The sequence below is a fragment of the Meles meles genome, chromosome 3 (genome assembly GCF_922984935.1).
Source record: "Meles meles chromosome 3, mMelMel3.1 paternal haplotype, whole genome shotgun sequence".
Lineage (NCBI taxonomy): Eukaryota > Metazoa > Chordata > Mammalia > Carnivora > Mustelidae > Meles > Meles meles.
In genome coordinates, this window is record NC_060068.1 from 25,311,993 (window position 1) to 25,334,949 (window position 22,957).

Consider the following 22,957-nt stretch of genomic DNA (forward strand, 5'->3'; position numbering starts at 1 on the left):
CTTCAAGGGGCTTTACTGGGGGTCCTATGCCTGCAGTACTAATTGGGAACTTGTGGAATTCCTGTTTGCAGTCCCAGCTGGGTAGAGTTCATAAATTCTTCACGGTCAGGCTAGATAGGAGCTGACATCAGCCACACAGAGACACACACCTCAGAATGTTTCTGTACTCTTATTTCCACAGCTTCCTTCTTGCATGTTGTACAAAGCTATTTCTTAATGGCTATTGGCATTTGCCATCCCCAAGGCTGAAACAAGGCTGGTGAACTCTAGTGCCACAAGGTGAACCCCAGTAAAGTGGGAAACATGTACAGCTGAAAATGTTCAGGGCCTGTGCTGATACCACCAGTCCTGTAGAGATGTGAGGGGACTTGAGAAGTTCTAGCTTCCTTTACAGCACACACCAGGAAAAGCTAAGGCATAGAGAGAGAAACTGAGTATCAGGATGTACATGTGTAGATGTGCCTTTTACAGAGGCAGAGTACAGTCTATAATCGAGACTCTTTCTGATAGGGAGTGTCAAATCTTATTGGATTTAATTTCAATAAAATTATGTGTTGTTAAGGAATTGTGTGACAGTCATATTTGTGAACTCCCTGAATATCATCCATGAATTTGGTTATTTGTGTCTATGCAAGTATTACTTTCTCTTCTGGAAATATATTTTGCTCAATCTGCCACATGTAAAATTCTCACTCGTGTTTTGGAAAACAACAACAACAAAACCCAAAAAAACAATACCATACCAAACAAAACCTTGCTCAGGTACAGCAGCGTCCCTGAACATACACTCTTCCATAGGGGGTTCTCTGATCAACTGGGAATAATTTGCAACACACTCAGCTTTTTAACAAATCTTTTAGAGAACTTTTACTTCCTCTCCTTTCTAATTATTTGCAATTACTCACCAAACAGGGTAGCTTCTGAGTTAATTCATCCTCTCCCCTCCAGGAGAATCAGACACATTGCTTTGCATACAATAGGTATCAGTAAGTGTATGCTAGGAAAGTGTGGAAGAGCAGATGACTCTCCTAACTTTATAGACTCAACACATGGAAATTAGAGAGTGCTGGGTGAATCTTCATTCGCTGTCTTATCCAATACTTGCTGTGTGTTTCCATAACAGCTGGCAAAGACTATGGGAAGAGACAATGACAGCTACCAACAAGCATTCATCTTGCTGGGCTTTTCTGATCGCCCCCGACTGGAGATTATTCTCTTTGCTTTTATCTTGTTCTTCTACATCCTGACCCTTGCGGGCAACACTGCTATCATCTTGTTGTCAATCATAGATGCTAGACTCCACACGCCCATGTACTTCTTTCTTGGGAACCTTTCTTTCTTGGATCTCTGCTTTACAACGAGCATTGTTCCCCAGCTGCTGTGGAACCTTTGGGGTCCAGATAAGACCATCTCCTACCATGGCTGTGTGGCCCAGCTCTATATCTACATGGTGTTGGGCTCAACTGAGTGTGTTCTACTGGCCGTCATGTCCTATGACCGCTACGTGGCTGTCTGCCAGCCTCTGCATTACACTGTGGTCATGCACCCACGTCTCTGCCTGCAGTTGGTGACTGTGTCCTGGTTCTTTGGCTTTTTAAATTCCTTTGTCATGTGTCCCCAGACAATGCAACTCTCTCGATGTGGGCGCCACACAGTGGACCACTTTCTTTGTGAGATGCCTGCTCTGATTGCCATGTCCTGTGAAGACACCATGTTGGTGGAAGCATTTGCCTTTGCCCTGGGTGTCGCCCTTCTCCTGGTGCCCCTCTCCTTGATCCTCATCTCTTATGGGATGATTGCTGCCGCTGTGGTGAGGATCAAGTCAGCGGCAGGGTGCAAGAAAGCATTCAATACCTGCTCTTCCCACCTAACGGTGGTCTCCCTTTTCTATGGGACCATCATCTACATGTACCTGCAGCCAGCCAACAGCTACTCCCAAGATCAAGGCAAGTTCCTCACCCTCTTCTACACCATTGTCACTCCCAGTGTCAACCCCCTGCTATACACTCTGAGGAACAAGGATGTAAAGGGGGCAATGAAGAGGCTCCTGAAGGGAGAGAAGGGGTCCAAGGAAACATGAATGAGAGGAATGCTGGGCTAATACATGATGTTCTGGAGTCTGTCTCTTAGATATGTACATGACGATGTGGAGAGTAAACTTTCAGAGTAGAGTGAACACAGCTGGACATGATTTTGAGTGTGACCTCATCCCTTGGTCTCTGAATCTGAAATGGTTTTCTTCAGTTTAAAGGCATCTACCTTAGGAAATCTCTCTTATACTTACCTTTTACCCATCTTTGGGCTTCATCCACAACTACAGGGGACTGATAACACTAATTCAAAGCACACAGTCTGTAGATTAAGTGATGAGATGTCAAATAAAAATAAGACAACCCCAGTGGCCTCCTCTTGAATCTCCTTTTTTTTATGACTATGGTGATTTTTCAGAGGTGGGCAAAACAACATCAGTCAAATCATAAGACTATGTCTAGATGTAGGCTCTTTCTTCTTCTTCTTTTTTAAAATTTCTTTTCAGCATAACAGCATTCATTGTTTTTGCACCACACCCAGTGCTCCATGCAATACGTGCCCTCCCTATTACCCATCATCTGGTTCCCCCAACCTCCCACCCCCTGCCTCTTCAAAATCCTCAGGTTGTTTTTCAGAGTCCATAGTCTCTCATTGTTCATCTCCCCTTCCAATTTCCCTCAACTCCCTTCTCCTCTCCATCTCCCCTTATCCTCCATGTTATTTGTTATGCTCCACAAATAAGTGAAACCATATGATACTTGACTCTCTCTGCTTGACTTATTTCGCTCAGCATAATCTCTTCCTGTCCCTTCCATGTTGCTACAAAAGTTGGGTATTCATCCTTTCTGATGGAGGCATAATACTCCATCGTTTTTATGGACCACATCTTCCTTATCATTCGTCCGTTGAAGGGCATCTTGGTTCTTTCCACAGTTTGGCGACCATGGCCATTGCTGCTATAAACATTGGGGTACCGATGGCGGCTGTTTCTTCTTAAGTGAGGAGTTTCCTGATTTTGTTTTTTTGTTATTTGGCTTTTTAAGTTTTTATTTTAGTTCTAGTTAGTTAACATATGGTGTAATATTTGTTTCATGTGTAAAATATAGTGATTCAACAATTCCATACAACATCCGGTGCTCATCACAACAGGTACACCCCTACTTGATGCATCCTCCCACCTCCCCTTGGGTGACCATCAGTTTGTTCTCCATAGTTAAGAGTCTATTTCTTGGTTTGTGCACCCTCTCTCTGTCCCTTTTTTCTTTCTCTTTCTCCCTTTGCTCATTTGTCTTGTTTGTTTGCTTGTTTCTCTCTTAAAAAAAAAAAAGATTTTATTTGTATATTTGAGGGAGAGAGAAAGCATGAGAAGGAAGGGGAGTAGAGGAAGAGGAAGACTCCCTGCTGAGTAGGGAGCCAGATAGCTCTTGTGATTTTAGTTTCCATACAGTTAAATTTTGAACTCTTCTGTAGCCATATATTGTCTTTCTTTATAATTAAAAAAAGAACATTTAGGGGCATTTGGGTAGCTCAGCTGGTTAAGCTTCTAACTCGTGATTTTGGCTTAGGTCATGATCTCAGGGTTATGAGCCCTGCACTGGGCTCCACACTCAGTGTGGAATCTGCTTGAGATTCTCTCCATCTGCCCCTATCTGCCTCTACCCACACTCGTACTCTCTCTCTCTCTAAAACAAACAAGTAAATACATATATATATACATATATATATATGTATATATACATATATATATACACATATATATATACACATATACATATATAAACATATATGTGTGTGTATATATATGTATATGTGTGTGTATATATATATATATATATATATATATATTAATATAACACTTAAGTTTCCATTTTAAGCTCAAGAAATCACCCAGGTGGCATCATCTTGGAAATAAAGGATGGAAGAAAAAGAATTTAAAATGATTTTATCTATTTATTTGACAGAGAGATCACAAGTGGGCAGAGAAGCAGGTAGAGGAAGAGGGGGAAGGAGGCTCTCTGCTGAGCAGAAAGCCCAACGTGGGGCTTCATTCAAGTACCCGGATCATGACCTGAGCTGAAGGCAGAAGCTTAACCCACTGAGCCACCCAAATGCCCCAAAGATGGAAGAAATTTTGTCTATTGTCCCAAATTCCAGTCCTTTTTTAAAATCCTTATTCTCTTTGTTGAGTCTCTGTGACATGAGAATCACTAGCAATGCATCCACACACATGTAACGAGTTTATTTCCTGTTGTACTTTTCATCCCAATTATTTATTTATTTTATAACCAGAGATTTGTGCCTCCTAATCCCCTTCACCTATTTCACATATCCCCCACCAACTTCTCCTCTAGCAACCACTGTGAGTCTGTTTCTGTTTTGTTTGTTCATTTGTTTTGATTTTTAGATTCCACATACAAAGAAATCATATGATATTTGCTTCTCTGTCTGAACTGCTTTTAGAAAACAAAAAAGATTCAAACAACCTTCTCTACTTAGAGCTTGAATAGTAAGATCAACTCTTGCCACGAATAATTCTCCTTCATTCCTTTTGACACAGTAGAATTTTCTTTAGATATTCAAATCCTATCAGTCAAGTTAAGAAAATATTTCTTTGACAGCTGTCCTTCTATGATGATATTTAATTCTTACTTATTTTTGTTTATTGATTGATTGATTGAGAAAGTGCCTGAGTTTGGGGGGGGGTGCTTGAGGAGGTACAGAGAGAGAGAGAGAGAAAGAGAATCTCAAGGAGGATTGACATGGAGCTTGATCTCATGACCCTGAGATTATGACCTGAGCTAAAGTCGAGAGTTGAACACTTAACCAATTGGGCCACCCAAGCACCTCACTCTATGATGATTTTTTTAACCACTTCTCCTTATTTATTCTTTCATAGTTTAATGTTTACAAGATAGTAACAAGTGAAATTTATTTTTATTTTTTTAAGACACAACTGTTCTCTTTATTTTTTTTCCTATTAACATATAATGTATTATTTGTTTCAGGGGTACAGGTCTGTGAATCATCAGTCTTATGCAATTCATAGCTCTCATCACAGCACATACCCTCCCCGATGTCTATAACCCAGCCACCCTCTCCCTACCCTCTCACCCCCCCAGCAACCCTCAGTTTGATTCCTGAGATTAAGAGTCTCTTATGGTTTTTCTCCCTCCTGATCCCATCTTGTTTCATTACAAGTGGAATTCATTGAACATTGTCTATGACACTATGGTTAGCCCTTTTCCTATTTTATCTGAGCTAATATTTATAATAACACTGACAGGTAAACACTATTAATATTCTCTATATAAGAAAGCTGAGTCTAAGAGGGTTTATTATAAGAGGCTTAATTTGGGGTTTAATTCCTGTTTCCTGGATTGGTACTTACCTTGTCAAATGACTCTGAGTCAGACTCCAATGACTCAAGTCCAAGAGTATGAGACGTGAAAAGGATAGAAGTAGGTTAGTGAGGGAAAGCAATCCATTGATAAAATCCTCCATGTCCTAACTTCTCAGACTAAAATAACCGGACAGCTTTATCTTATTTATCTCTTCTGAAGTCACTCCATTAAGGACACTTTTTTAATAACAAAATCTTTGTTGGTGTTTCTAATTAAGTATGCAATCAAACTTGGGATTCCATTACCAATACTAAGCCATCACCGCAGCTTATAACTTTGACAAATTTGGGAAAATTCCTCAAAGGTTTATAATAAACTTTTCGACACTGACAACATCCAGGTCTTTCTTCTCAAATCAAAGATATTTAATCAATGCTTACTAGCTTGAACCATATTTTCATTGAAGCCGCTATTTTTCCTGCAATTGTGGGATCCTCTCACAAGAAAATATGAATCTTTTACATCTCTAAGTGTAGCTCCCTGCCCTCTTGATGTGAATTTGCTTTGGGAAGGTGAGGAAAATAGATTCCAAGTGTATAGTGTGGTCATGGAGCACAGGGCTGATGGATTTGACCTTATGTCACCTTTAGAAGAAGAAAAACATCAGATTCCAGGAGGATTTGCATATGGAGCAGAGTCTTAGCCACATATAGAGCTGCAGAGGTCAACTTGGATACTATTTAAAATACTTAGAAATGTAAATAAATTATAGTGTCTTTGCAAGTAGGAGCAATGTATTTTTATACTATTTCTCCCAAAAGGATGTTTGGCACAGTGATAAATACATAATAAATCTTTTGTAAAATATGTTGATTTATAATAAGAATAAAGAATGGTATATAAAGCACAAGTAATCTTTATTATAACCTCTCATTCTGTAATTTGAAATTACTATTCACTGCCAGTATTTGTGATACGATATCTGATATACCAAAACTCTGGTTTTGAGAAAATAATTGAGGGTATTAATTATGACTAATAATAATTTATTCAGTGATTTGGGATTTTGCTCACTTTTTCTTATTCAGCCAGCAAGTATTTACTGAGGATCTATGATATGTCACACATGATGCTGGGATGACGGAGATACAAATATGAAACACAAAGAAAAAGAAAGTGCAGTCTGACATTGATAATGTGATATGGGATGAATTGGGTGGGCACTTCACTTGATTGTTGAAGTTTGGTTTTCTGCAGGAGATGATGGCTGCTCTGTGTTTGAAAGATGAGTAAGTTTGAAAGTAAAAGAGTAGAAATAAGGTGCTGTAGTAAAGAACAAAATGTATGTGTTCAGGCAAGGAGGGAAAGGAACATATCCTGAGCTAGTAGTTTGAGGTATTTGGGTACAAGATCCCTAAGGGTAATGGTTGTGGGTAAATATGGAAGTGTGCACAAGAACCAGATCTTTAAACACTCTCAACTAATACTCAGTAGGGAAAATTGGATTTTATTTTTCCACCAATGGAAAGGAAATTAATGTACTTAGGAAAGATAGTGACACCGATAGGGTACATTTTAGGCAGATCATTTGCTACAGTTTAAAGGATGACATAGAAAAGAAAAGGAGGAAAATATTTCAGTAATCTGAGAAGTTATGAGAATTTGAGGAAAGAAATGGGTGAAGATGAAGCAGAGAAACTGGATTTTGGAGATGTTAGAGGGATGGACTCAGGACCAGGCATCTGACTGGAAATAAGTTATGAGCAACAGAGAATACCCTAGACCCAATCCCTGGTGTTGCTTTGCTTTTCTGAATGTAGAAGGAACATGTTGGAGCTGGTGGCTGAAGAGCACAATTTCAGTCACATCAACTGAGAATATAGTTTTCTCCCAAATCAGAAGGATCTCAGAAATTTATTTAAGACCAGGAGAAAAAAAAAATCCCATAAAATAACTATGTTAGACTCATCCTTCATTTTGAGGAAGGAGCTCCTGGCACAGAAGGTCTCATTCTCATCAGACTTTTGCTCACATATCCCCAGCTGTGGAAGTGAGTCATTAAGTTTGGTATGATTATGTCTGAGTCACATCCCTGAGCTGACAGTTGCTAGTGGGGTTTCCTTATCATCTCCATCAGAATAAGCCACAGGCCTAGGCAGAAGTGATGATAACCTAATGAGAGATCTGCATCACAGATCAACCTCTTTGAAATGTTACTGCACTGTGCTAAGTTGGAGACACTTTAATCCCTTGGGTCCTGCCTCATCTGTCTGATTTAATTCTGTCTGAGAGCAGGAAACTACCTGATGGATCAGAGGCTCAAGAGCTGCTGAATTAATTCAGTAAACTGTCTGCTTAAACTTATTTTTTGAATTACTCATGTTGTTTGTATTAATTATTCCATTCCTCTGCTTGTCACTGAAGGCATAATTACACATAACAATCAAGCACTAGTTTTGCCTGTCCACTCAGGCAAAGGAAATAGGAGGAAGATCATCTAAGTTTGCCTAAGATCATCTAGGTTAACAAATGTTTCTCTGAAATATGAATATTCTAGATCATTATTTCTGTTTTTCATATCCTAATGGCCTTGGAAATACTTTATTCCAGAGAGAAGAATGAATCTAAAATTTGGTAATCCTTTCTACTTGATAGCTGATGTGGGGAACAAAGGCAAGAGAAAAACAAATTAAATTTCCTTACTAATTATAGCCCATTGACAAGTCCTTTAGACAGGTAGAGTGACCTTCTTCTGGAACTCAGCTGCCTCAATGTTGATACTTCGCTAAGGGCAAAAGACAATTTTGGCTTAACATTCTGCCCTCCAGGATTCTGTGAGTCTATAACGTATAGAAATTCCTCTGGAAACTCCCTTTATCTCTATCCCCCAACATATGTGTTAACAATCATCCCCCAAACATATGACCCACTGATGGTTCTCATGACTAAGGTTTTATTAGACAGTAATAGACAGCAGATAGTAATAAAGGGCCTTTTCCTAACAACATATAACACCTTAAGGTCCTGGAAACCTTGCTTCCAAATTCCTTGAGACTTATGCTATCCCTAACCCCCTCCCAACTTGGAAGTATATAATGGGTCACTCCTCATGACCCTAGTGCAGCTCTTTCTGCCCACAGTTCCTGTCCCCATGCTTTCATAAAAACACTTTTTTGCACCAAAGACACCTCAAGAATTCTTTCTTGACCATTTGCTCCAAATCCAACAATTCCACATCAACAGCTTTTCAAATAAGAGCAAAAGAGTCCCTGTTAAATTTAAAAAAATAATTTGGATTGTCTTAAATTTTATTTTTTAATTTTTCATAAAGTCAAGTTGTAATTCTTGGTGAATAGATCTATGAGTTTTGTATACATATATAGATATATGTAACTACCATCAAGAGCTGAATATAAAACAGTTTTATCACCACTGAACAACTTCCTTGTCTTATGACATCATTGAGAGTCTTCCCAAATCAAAATTTTGGCAACCACCATATTTTGTCATTTTGAGTCTTGAACAATCTACAAATGAAATGATACAGTACCTTGGTTAGTTTTAAGATTGGCTTCTTTTATGGATAAAGAAGATGTGGTATACATATACAATAGACTATTACTCAGCCATCAAAAAGAAATGAAATCCTGCCACTTGTAATGATATGGATGGAACTGGAGGATATTATTCTAAGTGGAATAAGTCAATCAGTGAAAGACAATTATCATATGATTTCACTCATATGTGGAATTTAAGAAACAAAATAGACAAGCATAGAGGACGGGTGGAAAAAATAAAATAAGTTGGAAACAGAGAGGGAGACAAACCATGAGAGTCTCTTAACTGTGGGAAACAAACTGAGGGTTGCTGGAGGGGAGGAGGGTGGGGGACGGGTAACTGGGTGATGGGCATTAAGGAGGGCATTTGATGTAATGAGCACTGATGAATCATTAATTCTACCTCTGAAACTAATAATACACTCTGTGTTAATTAATTGAATTTAAATACACTTTTAAAAATTTTATTTATTTATTTATTTGATAGAGAGGGAGAGAGAGAGAATGAGTGGTGGAAAGGTTAGAGGAAGAAGCAGACTCCCCGCTGAGCAGGAGGCCTGATTTTGGACTCGATCTTGGGACTCTGGAGCCACCCAAGCACCTCTGAATTTAAATAAGTGAAAAAAAAAAAAGAAAGAGGGAAAAAAAAGATTGACTTTTTTCAATGAGCAGAATGTCTTTGAGATTTAAACAAATTGTCAGTAGTACATTCTACGTTTTACTGGGTAGAATTGCATTGTGGGGATGACATCAGTTTGTCTGTTCACTCACTTGTTGAAGGATATTTGGGATGTTTTCAGTGTTGAGTAATTATAAATAAAGCTGCTATGAACTTTTGAATACAGGTTTCCAAAGGAACATAACATTCCATTTCCCTGGGTTAAGTACTCAGTAGTTGGACTACAGGGTCGTAGGGTAAGGATATATTTGCTTTAAAAAGTGCAAAACCATTTTCCAGAAAGGTATGGCATTTTGCATTTTCAAAATCAATGTATAAGAATTCCAGGTGTCAACTTCATCAACACTTGGTAGTGTCAGCTTGAGTTAGACTAATAGGTGTGCAATGACATTTCATCATGGCTTTAATTTTCTTAATGTCTACTGAGGTTGAACATCCTTTCATGTGCTTGTTGGGTACCTAAATGGGGCATCTCTTCGTCAGAAAGGGGCCCCCAAATGTGGGGTGATGATCAGGTGGAAGCTTGTGCATGCAATGAAAGAATTCACCTGAGACAGAACAAAGGAGATAGAAGTTTACTGAATACATTGCAAGGGAGTGTTGGACAGGACAGAAGAGAGAAGTTGTCTGTAGTGAGGCAGTGGTGGGGGTTGAAGCTAAGGCAGAAGGTGAGGAGGAATGGGAATGTATGAAATCTTCCCTTTTTTGGTACCTGTGCTATGTTGTAAGTAGGCTGTTGGTCAGCTAGGGTGTATGTGGGTCACCCAATGGTCCCATCTGTATTCCATTGCTCAAGCTTGTTTTCCTAAAAGTGACTTCTACACTTAGGTCCACCAATATAGCCTTTTCATTAAATCAGTCTCCTGTTTTGCCCATTTTTCAGAATTGGGTCAATTCCTTTTTCTTTCTGAAGAGTTTTGAGTGTTTTTTTTTTTAACTTTTAAAACTCATTTAAATTTATAATTTTTTAGAAAAAGCATGAATGGGTGTGCATGTGTGGGTGGGGAGGGGAGGAACAGAGGGAAAGGGAAGGAGAGAAAATCCTATGCAGGCTCCATACTCAATACAGAGCCTAATTTGGGGGTCATCTCACAACCCCAAGATCATGATCTGAGCTGACATCAAGAGTCACACTTAACTAAGCCACTCAAGTGTCCCAAGTTCTGAGTGTTCTTCAACAATCATGGAAGGAAGTCATTTGATGGATATATAATTTGCTAATATTTTATCACAGCCTCTAACTTTGCCTTTTATTTTCTCAACAGTGTCTTTCTGAAAGCAAATTTCCATTTGGATTGAATCCAATGTATCATTTTTTCTAACATATTTGACTTTATGGTGTCATGAATTTTTTGTCTAACTCCAGCCCCAAAAGATTTTTCTCTATTGTTTTCTACTAAAATTTTTATGATATTACATTTTACATTTGGATCTGTAATCCATCTGAGTTATTTTTATGGAAGGTGTGGAATTTAGTCAGATGACCACAATTTTTTGTTTTTGGATGTCCAGTTCCAATAATTAGCTGAAAATGCTTGAAGAATTGCTTGTGTTTATTTGTCAAAAATTAGTTAGCTACATTTCTGTGGGTCCATTTCTCAGCTCCTGTTCTGTTCTGTTGACCTATGCATTTATCGCTTAATAATGCTATATTGATCATTTCAGCTTGACAGTAAATCTTAAGAACAGGTACTGTGATTTTTCAACTTTAATCTTAATTTTAACATTTAATCTAGATTTTCCTTTTCCTTTCCTTATAAATCGGAATTAACTTGCCTGTATCACCAAAAATGTTGCTGAAATTTTTATTGGAATTGCATTAAATCAATGGATCAAATTGAAGTGAATTGACATCTGTACCATTTTGAGTCTTCTTATCCTTGAATATAAAGTCGTTTTCTTTTATGGTTTCAGCAGCTTTTTCAGTTTTTAGCATACAGATCCTTTTTGCCATATTCTAGATTCTCTGATAGAAATGTTTCTTTGAGGGGCGCCTGGGTGGCTCAGTGGTTTACACCTCTGCCTTCAGCTCAGGTCATGATCTCAGGGTCCTGGGATGGAGGCCTGCATCGGGCTCTCTGCTCAGCAGGGAGCCTGATTCCCCCTCTCTCTCTTTCCCTGCCTCTCTGCCTGCTTGTGATCTATCAAATAAATAAATAAAATCATAAAAAAATGAAAAAGAAATATTTCTTTGGAAATATGTCAATCAGAAAAAGAAAATCACAGGATTTCACTCATATGTGAAATTTAAGAAACAAAACAGAGTAACATAAGGGAAGGGAAGGAAAAGTAAAATAAGAGATTAGAGAGGGAGGCAAATCATAAGAGACTCTTAACTGTAGGAAACAAACTGAGGGTTTCTGGAGGGGAGAGGGGTGGGAGGATGGGGTAACTGAGTGATGGGCATTAAGGAGGGTATGTGATGGAATGAGCACTGGGTGTTCTATGTAACTGATGAATCACTCAATTCTACTCTTGGACTTAATAATACACTATATGTTAATTAATTGAATGTAACTAAAATAAAATTAAACAAACAAAACAAGAACCAAACAAACAAAAAAAGAAATATTTCTTTTGAGTGTTTAACTTAAAAACTTCATGAATTCATTGTCATTAAGCAAAAACAAAATAAGATCTTGGATCTAAATAAATGATTTTATTGTCTGCAAAAGAATTTGTGAATGAGGAGAGCTGGTAAGAGAGGCCTGATTCTGAGACATGATGCTACTGTGAACCCCAAAAGAAGGCAGGAGCAGAAATTGAAGGATGGGAGGAAACTTAGTTTGTCCATAGTCACACAGGTTGCGGGTGGTACAGTCTGGAAATTAATCAAAACCTGCAGGAATCTTGTCTGGCCTTTCCCTGTTCTACCATTGGATGAGAACTCAGTTGAATAAACAGTCTTTAAATTGCTTAGACTATTGCCAGCACATAAAACAGAAACAAAAACACAAGCTGCATTGTTTTCTCACTGAAGGCAGAAAGTTGAGTTTGTTTACATTGCTTGCTAATTAATATATTTTTTTAAAGGCACATCCCTGCCTCTTCTATTTAAAGACACCTTCAATGTCAATAACTTTTTCAAGATCCAACTAAAGAATTATGTCCTCTCACCATCATTCTAATAAGGTAATGATTATGTTCTCTCTATTTTTTCAGCAGTATGGACCAAGTTTGTAAAACCCAGTCTGCTAATGATGGCAGTCTTCTTTGTAATTTATGCTAATGTTCAGGAATTATGTGTGTGAATAAACAAGACAGCAACTCTGCCTTGTGAACTTTTGCAACTAAAGTATCAAACAAGGTCAGAATCACAGCTTGCTCATATAAAAGCTTATGTTTTTAATATTTCCCATTTTCAAATATAGTAGAAATTTTAATCAAATTATTTTGTGACTCCAGGCACACAAGAACTCAATCTGTCTTTTGCAATTTACCAATTAATATTTAGAAGGATTACTTTTCTCCTCTCTAAATTTGAGTCATCTTCATGATTGTTCTGATGTAAAGTTATTGTTTTATATACGATTTGCCTTCCTCTACAGCCTGCAGAGAAATCTCTTGAGAGTTTTTTCCCTTTAGGATCTTATATCTCTAGAGGATGGAAGACCTAAGAACTCAGGCAACATAATAGCATAAACAACTTAAGCTCATTCTAAGAAATCCACAGGGGCTTATGCTAATTTTCTAACCACTTGAAAGCTTTAAAAGTCCTGCAGTTTAGAGTGTGAGAGGAATGCTGGGATGGTGGTGGGGGACCAGTGTTGTCTCCTCTCTCTGGGCAGCAAGGGGAGGGTTGACTTTTTCTGGGGTGGCAGTTTCATCCCCCCTTGTAACTAAGCTTATAATTAAGCTGAATGCTTACTTCCTCCCCTGGGTCAGTATTTCAGAGAGATCACTTTCCTTTCTCTCTTCCTTTCCAGCTTATATATGAAAAGTTACATTAAATCTGATGCCAATATTGATTTGGTCAAACAATTCAGTGGTGCACCAGTTTGACCACTTTCCTCATTGTTCCCTAGAGACTTGCTACTTTAACTAAACAGGGGTTTCCCAGCCTACATTCTTTTTTTTTTTTTTTTTTTTTTTTTTTTTTTTTTTCAGAAAACCTTGTTACCTTTTCTGCTTCCCAAATTACCCACCCATGCTTTCCCAAACCATCATATTAATTTAGGGAAGAATGAATGGGTGCAACCTCTCAGGTTTCACCAGATGGTGCTAAAAATAATCTGTATATGGGCTTATGCTACTAGCAATAAATGGAATCCATTAATTTTATCGATAGAACAATATTCGAAGAACTGTGCTTTGTACACTGTACGAAGTATTCTAAAATTGTGTCTTCAGCAGTTTTGCAGTTTGTTTTTCCTACAAGAACTCTAGATCCTTGGTCAGGGCTTCTATTCCTGTTGTGTATCTCTGGCTAGAGAATGACTTATTGTGCAGGTTTAGGTGTTTCTGTTTGCCTTGTTTTGTTTCTTATCTGTGGACCAGAGTCATTTGTCTTCTGCCACCTGTACTGACCATTCATTATATGTCCAGATTCACCCTTCCAAAACTGGAACACAGGCATTGTTCAAATGTAGACAATCCAGGCAGGAGCAGGGTGTTGTTGATCTGCCACAAGAGCAGGAGAGTAGGAGATCCACAGCTGGTTCTCTGTAGCCCGTGAACTCAGCTGACCTTCCTCTTCAGGCTCTGGGTGAGGACGAGGGCAAGCCCCACCCTTGGTCACTGCTTTCCTTCTTGGAGGAAGCTCCCCTCTTCTACCACCTGACCCCGTGGACACGAGGGAGTGACTCTGGGAAGAGGTTTCATCAATCTAGGGACAACATCTCATCCCAGACTTACTTATCATTTCTTCTAAGGACTTGGTGCAGGTCAGTATAAACAATGATGGTGCTGCAGTGAGGGGGAAATGTTACCCTAAAAGACCTGCTGGCCAGTATATTTCATTTGAGATCATGGGCTCCCAGAACCCTGTCCTAGAACACTGATGCTTTTGTAAGTTTAAACATATGAGTCTTATATTTTAGGAATTATTTTGTTATTCTTTCCTAACAAATATTATGATTTTCATTAAAAAAAAGAAACATGGGGTGCCTGGGTGGCTCAGCGGTTTAAGCCTCTGCCTTCGGCTCGGGTTGTGATCTCAGGGTCCTGGGATTGAGCCCCGCATCGGGCTCTCTGCTCAGTGGGAAGCCTGTTTCTCCCTCTCTCTCTCTGCCTGCCTCTCTGCCTTCTTGTGACCTCTCTCTCTGTCAAATAAATAAATAAATTAAAAAATAGAAACATTTGAGTGCCTTTAAATACAAGTGTTTTAAGGAATGCTCTGAAAACCCCCATGATGTAGTCATTAATATTTCCTCCTAAGAGGTAACCAGTTCTTGTAGTCATACTGGAATCCAGGGAGTGTGTGGATCTACATCTCAGATCGCAGGACAAAGGGCTTTAAACTCTGCTTCAGTCTCACAAACCTGCATTTCTGTAACAGGTAATCAGCGAGGTGGATGGTTAAGCAAATGTATTTTTCAGATGTTTGATAAGCTTTCTAGATTTCTATGCACATTTAGTATGTTTAGTAGTCTGTGTTTGAATGTAAATTTCAGGAAGCTTGAGAGTATACAGAACAACCCATGCAAACTAATACAGTACTCAGAAAAATCCCAAGAGCTGTGGTAGAGGATGTGGACACAGAGAGCTGGAATTCAATCAAGTAACCTTCCTTAAACATGTGACCTCTAAGGTGTGGTGACTGGGCTCAGGTCATATGGACTTCTTTAGCCCTATTTCCAATGGCCAGTTCATTAGAACACAAGTTTGACAGTTCTGGAGCTCCTCGGGAAGCATGCTCCCATCAGGAAATAGGTGGCTTATCTCCCTTCCAGACATCTGACTTCTCTTGAGGTCACAAAGATCTCCCCACCATGTGTAATTGTTCCACCTCATCTGCAACATCACCACCCCCAGATGGGAAGCGCTAATGATGAGGGCATGCGAAGTGGGCAAAACCTCTCTAGATCTTTGTCAGAGTGATTACACAGATGGAAACGTACCCCTGTGTGAAGTTTATGGCAGAGGCTTTCTTGGTCTGTGGTGAGTCTGTAAATACACCTAAATACTGATTGGTGGGTCACCTTGGGCGGCTCGATTGGTTTAGTGTCTGCCTTCGGCTCAGGTCATAATCTCAGGATCCTGGGATCAAGCCCCATGTCAGGCTCCCTGCTCAGTGGGGAGTCTGCTTCTCCCTCTGCCCCTCCCCCTGCTCATGCTCTCTCTCAAATAAGTGAATAAAATTTAAAAAAAAAAAGGTTATGAAAAGCAATGGTAACATTATAAGGATGTTTGTACCTGATGAGATCACCGTAGGTCCAAAACCTTTTTGTGTTCATGGACCTAATGTTCAGGTGACCCAATGATGACTGAGACCAGGAAGCTTACTGTTCCTGAGCAAACCTACAGGTATTTGGTGGGCCTCCAGGAGGGCTGGACTATTGTCATTGAGGGTATGGCATTCAGGCCAGCAGGTGGGAAGCAAGGACAGCAGAGCAGTGTGGACAGTGTGAGGACTGTTAGCTGGTCCGGGGAGTATGGCAGGCCCACAGCCTCCACGACAGGAGTGCCTGCACCCTACAGGAAGATGTCCCACGCTAGTGAGGCGGGACCGCTTCTTTCTGGCATATATTTGAAAATGCACAAGGGGATAATTACATCTCCACTTTCTCTTTCCTAAATTCCATTCAGATAATTCGTGTGACCCTGCTGGGATCTGGATTTTGGTTTAGTATCTTTAAGATACCAGACTCCAGACCTGGAACAAAACTGTGAGTGGGCACACGGGCAAGTACTGAGTGGTTCCTCATGCTAAGAGAGTGAAATGCTCTTGCACGCACATACACACATGCACACATGATGAACGTGCAAGTTAGATAGAGAGGATTCCTTTCACAGACTGTATATGTATCTAATTACCACAGTGTACACCTTAAATATCTTATAATTTTATATGCCAACTCTACCTCAATAAAGCTGACATATACATGTATATCTGATTCATACACACATAAGTTCTAAAAATCTGGAAGAAGAAAGTAGAGAAAACAAGTATATATATAAATTTATGAATAGCTATTGTCTATGAGTAGATGGGATTATGCAATTATTTAATTCTTCAATGCTCTTTTTTTCTGTAACAAACATGAATTGCTCTTATGAGGAGTTGTTTTAAAGTAAATAAACAGATAACAAGTTCCTGTCTTTGGGGTATCACTCTTCAGCTGAAAACAAGAAAGAAAAATAAAGGTGTTGTCCCCTTTATGTGTGGTGATTACAAATCAAATGTTGTATCTCATTACAACATGGTTTTTAAATTTAGCTTTAAAATAAAATTAATTTAAGGATTCTTCTACTAAAAAAAAAGAAGAAGAAAAATGAAATATTCCTCGTGTCCATATTATATTTTCCAAACTTGCAATTCATGCTGACCTACTCTAGTTCTTGGTATTCATTTTCACCTGGATATCCACAGAGATGCTGCATTCATAATATACTTCTTCTCCAAGCCATCCCTTAAGCTGGTTTGTCAACAATTTCCAAGTTGTTTTTTCAAAATGCTGGCTTTCATGGTCCTTTGTGTATGGTTTCACCTCAGACAATAACTTCTTTCTGAGTTTAGGGTCTGTACATTTCTGTTTGGACCGCAAGAGGACATGCCCCACAGGTAGGCATGCATTTACAGACTCTTCATTTATCCCATATTCTAACTTCTCCAGCAGCTGGATCCTTGTCAGTCCCAAACAAGTTGATGGCAGGAAACTGTGTCCGTACAGCTAACATTTAATTGTTGATATGGAGGACATACGCCTTTTTTTGTTAATTTCTGAATGTTGGAAGTGTTCAAAAGCCAAATATTTGATTGGTGTCTATTCAATAAGGTAAATATTTAGTCCGCTTTCACTGAGGCAATGCCCCCTGCCCTGGGCAGATCTCCCAAAGCTGCTGCAAAAATAACCCTGCACAATGCTTCTTATTATTTCCTTTAACTGACCCATTGAGCATAGTTTTAGGTTGAGTTGGAATGTGAAAAAGAATGTCCCTCATTTCTGCTCATTCTGTGAGTGCTCGTGGGAGGGAAGAAAATCCCCTCACCTCTGCACAATCAAATCTGCTTTTCGTTTCTTGGATAACGCTACCTTCATTACTGGGTAGGAGACTGGACCAAATCATTGACAACTCAGAGTCAAGTAAATTCCAGGCTGTTTTATTTCAAGGGCCCCAAGGCTGTTACTTTCCTGACCACATACAGGTAATTCAAGTATTTTATGAATAGATCCTGTCTCTCATTCCTGTCTACACCCGCAGTTTACGGTTCAGAGTCCGGCACAGAGTGAGTCACCAACACATTTTTTTCCCTCCAGTTGAGTTTATAATCATGAAACATGAGAGTTGATCATATTAATTGAAGCCATTTTTCCACAAATTTTAGCAGGTAATTTGTCAGTTAGCAGAGAAATAGACTTAAAGTTAGTGGATTCTGACAAAACTATTTGCTTTTTCCCCCCTAAATTATTTTATTGCTAATTATATGATTGAAAGCTTATTTTATAAAAAGATACATCCACTTATCTCACTTAACTAGATTACAAAATATTGAGGCAAATGTTACGGCTTTCATCTCTTTACAGACGAACATGTTTTTAGTACCTCAGCCTCCAGTTCCAGGAATGGGCAGGCAGGTGACCCAGTTCAGGTGTGAGGGGGCTCAGTGAAATGCATCCACTGTTGGGACCAAACAATGTATACCATTTTCTGCATGAGTGATAGCTCAGATGTTAACCTCTGCAAACAGGTTTATCAAGCCAAGAGTGATGGAAAGAAGTAACATGAGCTCTGGAGGAGACTTCATTCTGCTGGGGTTCTCTGACCTCCCAAAGCTGGAGACCATTCTGTTTTTCATTAACACAGTTTTTTACCTTCTGGCTGTGGTGGGGAACTCGACCATCATCTTTCTCTCCCTGGTGGACCCTCGGCTGCACTTGCCTATGTACTTCTTCCTCAGCAATCTGTCCCTCCTGGACCTCTGCTCCACGACTAGCAGCATACCTCAGATGCTGGTCAACCTCTGGGGACCACACAAGACCATCACTTATGTAGGTTGTGTTGTCCAGCTCTTTGCTTTCCTGTCTGTGGGGGCCACTGAGTGCATTCTCCTTTCAGTCATGGCCTATGACCGCTTTGTGGCTGTTTGCAAGCCACTCCACTACATGGCCCTCATGCATCCACAGTTGTGCCTGCAACTGGCAGCCTTTGCCTGGCTCAGTGGGATCGCCAACTCTGTGCTCATGTCCCCAGTGACCATGTCCTTGGGGCGCTGTGGCCAGCGCCGCATCAACCACTTCGTGTGCGAGATGCCAGCCATCATCCGCATTTCCTGCGTGGACACCAGCCACGTTGAAGGCCTAGCTTTCTTCCTGGCCATCCCCATCGTGCTGGTGCCTCTCACCATGATCCTCGTGTCCTATGGCTTCATTGCAGCTGCGGTTGCACGCATCCGGTCTGCAGCCGGGAGGCGCAAGGCTTTCAACACCTGTTCTTCACACATGGCGGTGGTGTCCCTCTTTTACAGCAGCATAATCTACATGTACATGCAGCCTGGGAATGTGGCCAGCCAGGACCAGGGCAAGTTCCTCACACTCTTCTACTGTCTAGTGACCCCTACTCTGAATCCTTTCATCTACACGCTGAGAAACAAAGACGTGCAGGGGGCAGTGCGCAAGGTTCTAGGGAAAGACAGTGGCGCATTGAGCATGGGAGCGCACTGAGGAAGGCGCTGGGGTACTTCGGGTCCGGTGAGACTGAGGTGCTCCAGAGCAGGGACGGTGCGCAGGGTGGCGCACAGATGCTGAAGTGTGGGTGCAGCGAGTCTACTCTCTTTCAGGAGTCCTAAATCAGTGTCTCTGCTTGTGGGGGCTGGACAGAACCCCTGTCCTTCCAGGCGACAGAGTTAACCGCGGGAGATAGTGTGCTGGGGGAATGGGAGATGCTACATCCTCTCTGCTCAGTGGGGACAGGGACAACTTGTGGCTCGGATTCCAGGGGCCTGTAATGTCATTCCCAAATCAGCCATCAGGGAAGAGACAGTGGGGTTTAAGAAGTGTGTGCCCGTGCGTGAGGGCGAGACTGGGATGCTGACAGTCGATAGTTCCGGTCCAAAAACGCTTTTAGTACAAACGTTCTAGACCCTCCTGGAGATGGAGCCATTACTTCTGCAGGCTGCTGTTGCCTTCTAACCCCTGCCCTGCGCAAGTAATGTGTAGCTGCTTCTCCAACAACAGTGGTTATTTAAAATTTCAAGTCCTATGCCACTTGTCGATCTAAATTAAATCAACTTAATGAGAATTCAAGGCATCTAGCATTTAAAAGTTAGTTGGGTTCACATGAAAAGGAATAGAACACTCCAGAGATGATTCCATAAGGTAGGGTAAGTGAGTTGTGTGTGTGTCAAATGTTTTCCTTACAGTGAACCATTGACACAGAAGTTTAAAGGTCACTGCCTTAAGGAGTCTTTACTGGAAAAAGCTCCCAAGCAGGCAATACATCTGCAGTGAGGGGAAAAAAAAAATAGGGATAGAATTATTTTTTCCTAAATACTCTTTAAAAAAAGTTTTTAAATTTCAGTTTACAGTACAGTAATAATTTCAAGTGTAGAATTTAGTGATTCATCACTTCCATACAACAGCCAGTGATCAGAAGTGCCCTCCTTCATCCCCATCACCTGTTTTTCCCATCTCCCACCCCCGCCCCTCTAGTGACCATCAGTGTGTTATCCAGAGTGAAGAGTCTGGTTCTTGATTTGTCTCTTTCTCTTCTTTTCCCTCTGCTCATCTGTTTTGTTTCTTAAATTCCACATATAAGTGAGATTATACGGTGTTTGTCTTTCTCTGGCTTAACATAATACCCTCTAGTTTCATCCACATCCTCGTGCTTCCATACAACACCTGGTGTTTATCACAAGTGCACTCCTTAATGCCCATCACCTGTTTAACCCATCCCCCAACCCCTGCCCTTCTGGTCACCATCAGTTTGTTCTCTACAGTTAAGAGTCTGTTTCTTGGTTTACCTCTCTCTTTCTCTCTCTCTAGGGATACCATTCTTACTAATTGAATTAGTGATCTGAAGGTCACAAAGGAGATAGTGGTGTAGGAGTATGTGGACAGGAATGGGCAGCTGCACAGTATGAGAGAGTTTGCCAGAATAAATGATGATCATGGTGAGGATGATGATGCTAATTATGATGAAAATGGATCTGTACTTCATTAACTCATGTATTTTCACCTTCTGAAAATTCTGAAGTAGGAACAATTCAAGATTTAATGGCAAGGCAAAGTTTACTTTGCAATATTTTTTTCTCAGATTTACAGCAAAATGTGAACCTGAGTATCTTTAATTTGTAAAAATTAATGAAATCAATAAAATTTCAATGAATTCTAGGAACTAATTAGTATCTGTAATGGTGAACTTGCTCTGTCAGTCTGACTAGGCCACAGTACCCAGGCATTTGTTCGAACACCATTCCTGTTGTGGCTATGAAGGTATTTCTTAGAGGAGATTAATATTTAGATCATTAAAGTTTGAGTAAAGCAGATTACTCTCCAATGTGTGGGTGGGCTGTATCCAATCAGTTGAAGGCCTTAGGATAAAACAGAGATCCCCTTAGCAAGAGGGAATTTTGCTTTTAGAGCACTGCTGGACTTCAGCTGCAACATCTGCTCTTCCTTGGATTTCCAGTCTGTCTTGCAGATTTTGAACTTGCCAGCCCCCCAAATCACAAGAGTCATTTCCTTAGAATCTCGCTACTTATCTACCATCTATCATCTATCCATCTGTCATCTACTTATCTATTATCTATCTATCATCTATTTATCAATCATCTATCCATCTATTATCTATATCTATATGATCTATTGATTCTGTTTCTTTGGAGAACCTTAATACTTTCCAAAAAGTAATAAAAAATTAAGTATGCATACATTAACTTTTGCATAGGTTTTACTTATTTTTTTTAACCCTAGATCTTTAGGTTCATACCCAGTTTTCATATTTCTTTCATATTTCAAACAAACATTTCCTTGAAGAGAAGCTTTACTTTTATTTCCAATCCAGACATCCTTGCTGGATTTATAGAAATTAAAAAAAAATGTGGATATTGCAAAGATCGAGGAGGGCAAGTTAGTTTATATATATACTACTTTATTTTAGGTAAGAGGAAGTTTGTTGTAACCTTTGTGTCTTTTATGAAATCTCTAATTTTTTCATGGTTTTGTCTTTTGGTGGTTTTGATGCATTTATACTTGTATGTACTTGATATTGCAAGTTGTAAGGATAGGCACATGTACTCTGGGCAGCTTCTGGTGCAACATCACATGCATGTCCTGTGGGCCTATATAAACAACAGTATTAAAACAAGGTTTTAGACTACATGGAAATGAGTCATTAGGATTACTAGTTTACTTATTTTTATTTATATTTTTGGCCAGTAAACAATCTTATAGCACCATTCTATTTAGAGAAAACACCCAGGGTTTTTTAAAGACTTTTTTTTTTTTTAAGATTTATTTATGTGTGTGAGAGAGAGACACAGAGCTTGAGAGAGAGAGAGCATGAGTGGGGTGAGGCACAGAAGGAGAAGCAGGGAGCCCAGTGTGGGGCTCCATCCTGGAACCCCAGGATCATGACCTGAGCTGAAGGCAGATGCTTAACCAACAGAGCCACCTAGGCACCACACCCAATTTTTATATGCCTGCAATATTAATTATAACAAAATTGATAAAGGTCAGTTAGGATAAAGTCATAAGATTTTCAGCCATTTGTGAAAAATATCATTTATAAATATCAGTGAACATAAATAATTTCATTTAATAAATATTCTGACATACACAGCTTCCCATAACTAATGTACAGAGGAGTTAAATAAAAACTTTTGTGTTTTACCAAAAAGTACTTGGAAGATTTTTAGTAAATGTATATAGACAAAAATTTTTCGTTATTATGACTCAATACAGATTTAGAATAGGTACATTGTTGGATCATTTTTAGTCATTCTTTAAATGTATCTGTTTCCCTTCTAAACAAAGGAAATCTCTATGCGGGTCTTTTCCCATCACAAATGTTTTCATGGCAGAGTGTTCTCGCAGTTTGACTTTAAATGTGGTTCCAGTTTGTACACAGGGTTCCTGATAGGATTTTAGTTAAGGCCAATAATATCTTTAGTCCATGCAGCTAACTGCACCATTCTATCTTGCTTCCTTTTGTTTCTTTCAGTATATTTATTTAATATGCATATTCAA

The 22,957-nt window shown here is 39.6% G+C and overlaps 2 protein-coding genes across 2 annotated transcripts; both read left to right on the plus strand.

Moving 5' to 3' along the window:
* The first annotated feature begins 1,135 nt into the window (after positions 1 to 1,135).
* On the plus strand, positions 1,136 to 2,080 carry LOC123938767 (putative olfactory receptor 2W6). The gene has a single exon (XM_046000436.1). It carries the CDS (start codon positions 1,136 to 1,138, stop codon positions 2,078 to 2,080), a length of 945 nt encoding a protein of 314 aa, XP_045856392.1.
* Positions 2,081 to 18,478: 16,398 nt separating this feature from the next.
* LOC123939169 (putative olfactory receptor 2W6) lies at positions 18,479 to 19,432 on the plus strand. The gene has a single exon (XM_046001114.1). It carries the CDS (start codon positions 18,479 to 18,481, stop codon positions 19,430 to 19,432), a length of 954 nt encoding a protein of 317 aa, XP_045857070.1.
* The last annotated feature ends 3,525 nt before the right edge of the window (positions 19,433 to 22,957 follow it).

Bases quoted from the DNA above. Each gene is read 5' to 3' on its own strand.
- LOC123938767 (XM_046000436.1), top strand. From the start codon at position 1,136: ATGGGAAGAGACAATGACAGCTACCAACAAGCATTCATCTTGCTGGGC.
- LOC123939169 (XM_046001114.1), top strand. From the start codon at position 18,479: ATGGAAAGAAGTAACATGAGCTCTGGAGGAGACTTCATTCTGCTGGGG.